At 36.0% G+C, this 10,823-nt stretch overlaps 1 protein-coding gene across 1 annotated transcript in view; it reads right to left on the reverse strand.

The window, feature by feature from the left end:
- LOC143257397 (uncharacterized) overlaps positions 1-6,550 on the reverse strand; it is a 31,644-nt gene extending 25,094 nt beyond the window's left edge. The window contains exon 1 of the mRNA XM_076515988.1: positions 5,764-6,550. Within this exon, the coding sequence (XP_076372103.1) occupies positions 5,764-6,280 (517 nt within the window). The 5' untranslated portion in view covers positions 6,281-6,550. The remainder of the gene's footprint in view (positions 1-5,763) is intronic.
- Positions 6,551-10,823: the final 4,273 nt, after the last annotated feature.

Genomic DNA, 10,823 nt, shown 5'->3' on the forward strand with positions numbered 1-10,823 from the left:
GTAAGACTTGTCGCGAGAACATACAATTTCTGTAACGAGCCGCAACACTCAAATAGAGTTCATTCCAGGACTTGCAACCTTCTAATGAAAGCGCACGGGACAACAATTAAAACAATTTGTATAACTCTGTGGGGTTCAAGGCTATTTTATTTATTTGTAATAAGTGGGTAGGAAAATGTTTTTCCTGTTAAAATTCAAATAATACTTGAATATTTTCTTATTTACCGGCCCCCAGTGGCTTAGCGGTATGTCTGCGGACTTACAACGCTAAAAACCGGGTTTCGATACCCGTGGTGGGCAGAGCACAGATAGCCTATTGAGTAGCTTTGTGCTTAATTCAAAACAAGAACAACTTATTTACCAGATCTTTTAAACAATCACCAAGTGGCACACAAATGAATTACTGTTTTACTTCTTCTATTTAATATAGAGCAAATTTCCACTAAAATATTTTTAGTGAATACTCATAATTGTATTTATCCCCCATACTGTTTAAACAAACAATAAATTAAACCTGAAACAAAACCTAAATATTATTACTATTACACTTCTCTTTTGTTTAAACAAACAATAAATTAAACCTGAAACAAAACCTAAATATTATTACCATTACATTTTCCTATTGTTTAAACAAACAATAAATTAAACCTGAAACAAAACCTAAATATTATTACTATTACACTTCTCTTTTGTTTAAACAGACAATAACTAAAGCTTGAAACAAAACCTAAATATTATTACTATTACACTTTTCTATTGTTAAAACAAACAATAACTAAATCGTTGTTGTTGTTGTTTTTGAATTTCGTACAAAGCTAATCGAGGGCTATCTGTGCTAGCCGTCCCTAATTTAGCAGAAACGCTAAACGCCTTAACACACTTGGCCATGCCGGGCCTATAACTGAAACCTGTAACAAAACCTAAATATTATTACTATTACACTTTTCTATTGTTTAAACAAACAATAACTGAAGCGATGACGTAACTAGTACTTTTTCACTGCTTGAACAGTCGACACAGAACTGACGTGGATACTCTACAGATATTTTAATATGCACCACTTCTAACAGGTGATGCCTATAATATTAATATATTTACTCACCTAAATACTATAAAAATGAAAACGGATTATATAAATACAACGAATTACAGCTTTTTAGTATTTTTTCGTAAATGAAATTTTTATCGTACGACGTTGGAAACGCTAATGCGACAATTGTTAAGTATACAAAGCTAAGTCTAAAACGTAAAATGTCTTTTATCTTGTATAATCTAACAATGTGTAAGGGACAGTTTTATATGGTTTTTGTCCCGTGAGTGTGTCGGGAGTTCGGTTAGGTTGGAAATAACCCGAGGAAGTTATAGTTAAACATATACAGAAATGTGTTTGAATGTTTATTAACAGCGGGTTTGTGAGGTTTAACCTCTGAAGAATCTATAATTCACCTTTTATAAAAGTCTGGCTCGTGATATTAGTATGATGACGTTTTCGACGTAAAATTGCAGTTGTTTTTAATTATGTGTGCATGCTCTCAGAAAAGAAGGTATTTGGTGTGTATTTCAACGGCTTTGTCTAATTCGTGTCCTCTTTCACCAATGTAATAACCTGACATTACGATTACGATGTACGTTTTAAATGTTTTAAAATTCTTAAAATGCAACTGGATTTTATTCCTGGAGCGAGTGGGAACCTGGTTGTTATATCGTTTTTGTGGAGTGAAAATTGTGTTATTACAGTTGACTGCTGGGTCTGTTGCATGACTTTGCACTTAAATTTAGGAACTCGTAAATATTGCGTTACAACTATCTCATTTTGGACGTCATGATATATTTAAATATAGTGACACTGATATAGTTGGAGTTAATCCACAGTTAACTCTGCTTTAAAAAATAGATCTATATACCTGAATGTAAACTCACAAAGAATGAATTTGATGTAATTTACACTGAAGTCTTGATATCGTTAAATACAATAAGAAGCTTTAAATTTGTCAGTGTCAGTGCATGTATATGTTTTTCACGAACTTTTCTGTAAAACAAAGACTTCACTTTATGATAATAAATAAACATCTTTTGGTTAGGCCTAACGACTTCGTGCCTTAATTTGTTAGATTCGACGTTAAAGATATCACAGTAACTGTACTGTGACTTCGACAACAGTCTTTGATAATTCATATAAATATTTGTTGTTATACAGACCTCATTAAATGTCATGATCATGCCTTGGTCCGCAGTTAGTTGCTTATCTTTTAATTATGTCATTCATTGGGAAATCTTTTTAATGTTGGTGTTTTTTAGTTTCTTTTTTCAGTTTTACTGAAATGAAATCCCTATTTTATAGTTAGGCCTACCAACTTCGTACCTTAATTCTTGAGATTCAAAGTTAAAAGACGTCACGGTAATTTTTAATTATTCGTTGGAAAGATATATTTTCTTTATGTAGACCTACTGTTTTTTGTTAGTTTGTGTTTCCTTCTATTTTATTTCCATAGTAAGAACCGTTCGAAATATTGGTACTTGTTAGCAATCTTGCTTTAAAAAAAAAGTTCGTGAAAAATACCAGGTTTTGAAATTGTGTATGTATACTCCGGTCTCGTCATTCAACTTTTTCGCTACCGTGCCATTTCATATTTCAAGATTTAACTTTTAAAATTTTACATATTCTACAAAACACTTTCTTTTAGTTAATATATGACGAATTTTCATCTGTATTCATTTGATGGTTTGAACCATTACTCTCTTATCGATACTTAGGACCATTGATCTGATGACCAACTACCAGGAATACAACGCCACAGCAAGGATATTTTCCCCACGCCTTGAATAGTTGAGAGGGTGAGTTGAATAAGTAGTTATCGTTGTTAATTTGTCTTTTCCATGTTTCTTGATAATGAACTTTTAGATTAAAAGTTCATGGACATCATTCAATGGCAGTAAGACTTGTGTCAGCATTATTTTTCAACATACTTGAGCACTGGATCAATGTTTATATGATAGGCCTAACAGGCGTAAAATATTGTACAAACAGAACCAAAACAGTGAAACGTTTTGAAATACAAGCTCGAGAATCGATTTAACAAAGAGAACGCAATACACTTTTGAGTAGAATTAGACGTACTAACATTTCACGAAGTAAATTTATTCGACAGGAAATCAGTTCAGCTTCTTAATAAACACCACAAATATTAGAATCGCTTAAGCAGAGCGAATATGTCAGATATTTATACCTTCGTGGCAAGCGAGTTTTACAGTATCACGAACGATCACAGAGAGAGACACTTTAAATGCACGAGTAAACGTCACCGAAAGAGTTTGAATGTGAGAAAAAAAGCATCAAACGAATTTTGAAATGTGACGTAATAATAATGCACGAGCAGAAGGTTTAATTGTTATTATACAATATCCTACATGATTTGTTTTTGTTGTAGAAATTTTCAAGAATTTTAACCGATGAAGATAATTAATGTTTTGATATTACTACATGTTCATTAAAATGTAAATATGTTTTGTTTTTCACTACATAAGAAGGGGAAAAATATATTTTCTGTAAAGGTAAATTTTGGCTTGGTTTGGGTTTGGTTAAGCACATAGCTACACAATGGACTCTCTGTGTTCTGTCCACCACGGGTATGTAAATTCGGATTTTATTGTCTGGATAGGTAGAACTGTGATAGTGAATCTAGAACCGTTGATCTCTGTAAACATGCCAATCAGCTTGGAGGTTTACCTTATTTCAAATAGTAACCTAAACAATAGATCAGTCAGTATACATCCTCTTAGAGGGTTAGGAAATTTAAATATTTTTTGTAATTGTTAGGAAATCTTAATTCTAATAATGTATTAACTTGTTTTACACATGTACACATCTTCACAACGAACAAAAAGAAAGCTAAGCCGTTTTTCTATGTAACACTTCTAAAACTTCCTAACGAAAGGCTTTTACACGAAACGTCGCAAAGAAATATAAAATATTTTTTGTTATAGACATGTGTTTTACTAATTTAAAACTGTATTTAAATTTAATTATTTCAAGAAAAATTAAGACATCACGCTACGTATGTCTCATTTCCTTAATATATATTTGGATGAGTAAACTTTGATTTTTCCGTGTTTGCCAACCGTTAAAATTGATTGTCTAATGATTGTTTGTCTAGTGCGGTATAGAAAGTCCCAGTAGTTATCATTTATACAACAAAAAAAAACACTGTTTTTATTCGTGCGACAAATTAGAGCTCAGCCACGTAAAAATAATATCTTATTCCTGTAACAAATGATGTGTTACTTTTGTAACAAGTAGTGTTTAACCCTGTAAAAGATACTGTCTCCTTCGTGTAAGAAACATTGTATGATTTGTGAAACGAACACTGTTATTTATTTATGTAACAGGTGCTTCGTTTTATTCGTGTAACACGCGGAGAGAATAATCATACCGACAATATATTATTCTAAGACTAGAACGTTTTGTAACATTTAACTGTCTTTCTATGTATTTTCATAAACTTTAGTTATTTTCAGTTGTCTATGGGTGTATCTTTCCTACTCTCTTGCTATTTTCAATTCTCTTTCAATATTAATTCCTTAACCTTTGTGACACTTGTCTGATATATTTGACCAAGATGAGTTGCTAACTGAACCGGTCAGTGGTGAGGACGTAAAGAATGCACGAGTTTTGACAGAAAATTCAACCGGAAATTGAACGTAAATTGTCCAAAAGAAACTCTGGAAACGTTCATAAGCGAGAGAGAGGAGAGTTTGGGGTGTCTCTTCTTGAAAAATACAATTTTCTTGACAAGTAGCACCATCTATCGGTACATGAAATGTGGATTTTTTCTGAAAACAAAATCTGCTGCTGTGTTGATATATGCATTAAATCGTTGTCCATTCGACATATTCGTTAAACATTAGCTAAATTTCGGTACGTCAACGTATTTCTAAGATGTGTTTTACTGGACTTCATGTGTTTCAACTAAACTTGATCATGCTGCGATTAGTTGATTGTATAAGTAAAACAAACGATATTACATTTCTTGGACGTAATTATCATTTTAATTATCAATCAGCGCGGGGAGTCCGTGTTATAAGGGTTAACGTAGTGTTTGTGTTACTTTTATGAGTTCTGGTGTAAATTTAACATTTTCGTCGTCCGTTGAAAATTATGTGTCAGTGTAATTGTGTATGTTGTCTATTGGTGTTGTGGGTGTCAATATCACATTGCGTTATTTGTTGGAGTTCTGATGTAAATATAACATCTGTGTTTTCTGTTGGAGTGGAGACCAACACATTTATAAAAGACTGTTTCATCGATATATTCTTGAAACTTCTGTTTGCTGTTAGATTACCGAGCATTGGTGTAAATCTCACTTTTCCTATTGTGAAGTCCACGTGACTTGGTTTAGTAACTCCTATCGATGTATCTTGCGCTCGTGTCATACACTATCTCAAGTTTTAGCACCTCAAATATAAATACTTAAATAAATGGTAATATAGTAGCATACTGACTATTCATATGAAATGAACTAATCGCCCGTAATGCGAAACGTACGTAAAGGTGGAGAGAACTACTAAGTAAAACCACAGAGACAAGAAGGGAAGTTTATTAAAGTATGTTCCAGCTGTTACTAATTTCATGTAGTTCTTGCTGTAATTCTAAGACACGGTGTTAGGCTTAAACAACCAGGTGCATATGTTTCTGGCTGTGGCCCTTTATGAAACATTTTAACACTATAATGGTAACTATATGGAATACTAAAACTCCAGTCTTACCAGGTATACGATGGGGCAGAAACCTTGGATGCCGGGAAGCCAGAAGCCATGGATATATAGAATAAGGGTCCCGGTTGAGGAGGAAGGGAGATACGGCTTGCAGAGAAGGCTGGTTCGTTGAGCACAGATATGGTGACGAGGTTTCATCTGGAGTACCGTACATCACTGACGGTCTCATGCCGCCGTAGCCGGCAAAAGTAGGAACGGATTCCAGACACGTGGGAGCAGCTCTAGCGATCGAGCACACGGGCCTAACGGGCAATGTCCGATACAGCAAGCCGCGAGAAAAAGTGTCCGATAATTCTGGATCTCTCATCCAGTCGCCAGGAGACGGTGAATCTTCACGTGCCGATCCTGGTGATAAATTCTCTACATCAACAGAGGAATAACTGTCGATACTTTCTTCTGGCTGAGGTGAAGCTCTGTGGCCATCTTTCCCAACCAGTGATTCGATAGAGAAACGGAGTTTCGGCTTACGAGGCGCCACGGGCGCCATGGAGACAAGAGCTGCACACATCCAAAGTGTCCAGTAAAGTAAAGAAATCGCCCGATTAATACAATGTTGGACTTAATACGAAATGGCTATTGAGTAAATCCTTTCATTTCAGGGCAGCTTAAAACTGGTTTATTCGTTTCCCTTACACCTTTTATGCAGCGCAATCCACTGAAGATAACATTAGAAATCAACATCTGTTCATCAGTGCAGACGTTTCAACATTCATTTATGAGGTAGAACGGAGAGGATCATTAAAAAAGGCCAGTTTACTATCTCGGTGATAACCAACAAACTCGTGTCCGGACACCTTTGCAGCTGTGAGATGCGGGCCAGACAGGTTTGAAGTACACCAGCGCCATCTCGTGTCACATTCTACGCGTCACGCTTGAACTGCAGGTAATGCCAAATGTGATTAGTATCTGAAGTGTTTTAACACAAAGAATTAAGCAGCGGACTCGACGTTTCTAAGCCTGGTGTTTGACGGAAAGTGCGGATTTGCACGAGATTATCTATGATCGACATTCTGAACGAAGGAGCCCGTGGGTGGCTCGATGAAGTGTGATGTAAGTTGCTTATTCCTGAGTACCGTTTGAACGGTGTATGCAAGGCGAATCTAAGATCATATACTGAGGTTTGATATGATAACCAGTACTGAAGTATACTGGAGGTATATGTTGATATATGATGTGTTGTTTAACATGTAAGAAACTATACATATAGTGAGTATGTACAGCTACTCTGTCTGTGTTTGACACTCTACTGACAATGAGTATGTACAGTTACTCCGTCTGTATTTGACACTTTACTGACAATGAGTATGTACAGTTACTCCGTCTGTATTTGATACTCTACTGACAGTGAGTATGTACAGTTACTCCGTCGTTTTTTACACTTTACTGACAGTGAGTATGCACAGTTACTCCATCTGTATTTGATACTCTACTGACAGTGAGTATGCACAGCTACTCCGTCTGTATTTGACACTTTACTGACAGTATGTACAGTTACTCCTTCTGTATTTGACACTCTACTGACAGTATGTTCAGCTACTCCATATTTATTTTAAGTTCTACATACAATAATTGTTTACATTTTTTTCTTAATTTTACTCCTGTTATTTGAGTACAACCTTTTGACCCTAACTCGCATTTGTAAACAACACTGTGATAATTTTTAGTAGTAACCTTGAAAGGCTATAAATAAATAATTTGGCTTACACGATAAGATAAAAACAGACTATTCCTTCCTACTGCATTCAATCCATGCTTCAACCAAAGTGTGCAAATATATCATTAAGAAAAGAATTTTGAACGTCACTGGATTTGAATTAGCATGTGTTATGATTCGAAGCTAAGTGACGTCATGAAGTCTCGTTCTGAACTCACAAGAGCCTTTCAGTAAATGAGATAATTAAAATGGAAGCGCTTTCTCGACTCGACTTAATCATTAAATGTCTGGCTTGTCTTCATACCGACCATAACCTGTGAGATCCACATATATTGAATATTTTTGTAATAACGTAATTTTAATAATTTTTTCATAACATTGACTATAAAGAAATACCCCCGCCCCGCCCCCAAAATGGATGAAGCCACTGATTTTGTGGATGAATAAATAGTATAGAGAAATAGGTTTAGAACACACGTAAAACATCGGTTTATTTCGGATGTTCGAGCCAAGCTACTCAAGAGTCATTGGTGCTGACCTCCCGTAGCTTAACGGTATGTCTGTAGTCTTTTATAGCGTTGAAAACTAGGTTTGGACATGAGTGATGGGCACAGTGCAAGTAGCCCATGCTGTAGTTTTGCGCTTAATAACAAACAAACAAACTCTCTACGTTAGGTGTCCCAAAATGTCAACTGATATATCAGAAGGAGAGCAGCAAGCTAACACACACCTTTTATATTCATATTTTTGCAGCAACAGGAAACGAACCATAAACCATTGGATTCTCAGCACGAGGCACGTTAAGCACTAGGCCGGTGTCAGTCCCTGAATTTTGAACATGGTGTTGTATTCTTTAAATTTTTTGTTGTATTTATTTTTATTGATATATGTAAGCTAGATTTGCCACAAATAACTTAGATTTAAGCTAAGTACCGTATTTTACGCCTTGTAAGATGCTACACGTGGAAGATTAACCCTAATTTTGGAAAGATAATTCTAAGAAAAAATATTTTGACTCAACAACCAACATCTTGATATAACCTTAATGTTATTTCAACCCACTGAGTAAATACAGTCAAATACATCATGTTCTTCTCAGTATATCCACAATATTAGTTAAACTGAATGTTTTATGTTACTGAAAATACTTGTAATTGACAAGTAATGAGACTATGATCTGTATGGGAGAGACCCGGCATGACCAGGTGGTTAAGGCACCCGACTAGTAATCCGAGGGTCGCGGGTTCGAGTCCCTGTCACACCAAACATGCTCGCTCTTTGAGCCGTGAGAGCGTTATAAAGTGAGGGTCAATCCCACTATTCGTTGGTAAAAGAGTTGCCCAAGAGTTGGCGGTGGGTGGTGATGACTAGCTGCCTTCCCTCTGGTTTTACACTGTTAAATTAGGGACGGCTAGCGCAGATAGTCCTCGTGTAGATTTGGCGAAATTCAAAACAAACCACCTATATGGGAAGCTGTTTTGAGTAGACCCTCAGCTAACCTCTTGCCTTAATCCGCCACTTTTGTCTTGAAAGACGCATGGGGAATTTTCAATGTATTTTTAAAGAAAAAAGTTCGTCTTATAAAGCCTAAAATACAGTATCTTTTTTTTTTTTTCCTTTTTCATCCTTTAATAATACCTGCATACCAGAAAGAAGCGTTTGGAATCAGTGCTGTTCGTACACCTGGCTTTAGTTCTAGATTTGCTTTATAAACTTTACTATTCAAGGGCAACCTGCGCTAGCTTTGTGTGATATTGAAGTGATACACCAGAGGAAAGGTAGCTAGTCAGTTTCACCCACCGCCAACTCGAGGGCTTCTCTAATCGATTACCGGAGTTTAATGTCATTCTTATAACGCGCTCACGCCCCAAATTATGAAGCACAATATTTTTAAGTTGTTGTTATAACTGGCGCGTGAACCACTGAGCCGCTTTCTGTTCTTGTAGACGTGACAGAACACTTATATATGTGTGTATATGAACTCTTTCACAAGTTTTGCAGAGGATAAATATATTTTGTTTGCATTGGAACGAAAAAACATTTTTACAACTGACTGGTTCGGTCTTACTTTTTACATGTTCCATTTAATTTATTGCGTTCGTTCCTGAAGCCAGCAACGAGTTTTATTTCGTATGGTAAACGTATAGATTTCTTGTTTAAGTCGGATGAATGTGGACCTTAGATTAACCCAGATATAGAGAGGCGTCATCAGAGAATTCATGCTGTGGATTCAATTCCTAAGTCAATTCATGAAGTTAAAGAAGCTCAGAGTTTGTCTTCGGTGTCTTATTATCTGACTCCTCTAACTTCTAGATTATAATGGCGATTTGGATAAGGTTATAATTGTGACGGGTTTCTTAACCCTTTAAACGGAGTTTTCTGTGAATGTCGCCGCCAGATGGTTCGGTTACTATCTCTGTTCCCTTTCTCTTCTCCTCACAAGAATCACCGAGGCCATTGGTAAGGCTTAGTGACAGGCGAAAGACGAGGTGATGGTATGTTCTTCAAATCCCTTAAAGATCCCGACATGATAATGACATATGAAGCGGGCCTAAATCCGTAGCTAACTCTAGAAAATCTCGGCCATGTTTAACGAAATTTGTGGTTGGAAGATTCATATTCTTAACAGTTGGCTGCTCCCGACTGAAACTTAATCTTAAAACTGTAATCCCAACAGTTTACTATGATGTAGGCTTGCCTATCTGTGTGTGTGTGGGGAGGCGTCATTTTCCACTAGAACGGCGTGTCTTTCATGGGGGGATCTTCTTCATAAATTCACTGTGGATTAGGCCTCGGCTTTTGCTCTCTACAATTGACAGTTTGTGCAATTTATTCGTTATAGGACACACATTTACAGAATAACTAATCACACACTTTGTGCCCGTTTCATCCCAGAAGTTTATCTTAATTCATTTTCTAATTGTTTATTTTGTTTCCTGAGTTGTTTGTTTGTTTTTTAAATAGTCCAGAGACAGCCCCTTTCTGTTTAACACCTTCCAAGTTTTACGTCCCTTTTGTTTTGGTTTTATGGTTTGACAGCTTACAGAGCAGACGAAACACGTAATTTATTAAATAATTATTACGTCAGTCACAAGTTCGAGTTTTTCACATTCTGTGACATTTATACAATCTTATGTTACTGTCGAAAGCGTCAAGTTAACACTACATATCTCTCTTTAAACAGTCACTGAAGATTTAGAATATGATAAAAACTGCTCACAACACTATTGCAATTTTAGGTCCTGTACTAACCCTATCAACTTTAGTGTCAGGTAAAGTGTAGGTCCTGTACTAACTCTATCAACTTTAGTATCAGGTAAAGTTTAGGTCCTATATTAACCCTATCAACTTTAGTGTCAGGTAAAGTGTAGGTCCTGTAGTAACCCTATCAACTTTA

This window comes from Tachypleus tridentatus, chromosome 7 (genome assembly GCF_004210375.1).
Source record: "Tachypleus tridentatus isolate NWPU-2018 chromosome 7, ASM421037v1, whole genome shotgun sequence".
Lineage (NCBI taxonomy): Eukaryota > Metazoa > Arthropoda > Merostomata > Xiphosura > Limulidae > Tachypleus > Tachypleus tridentatus.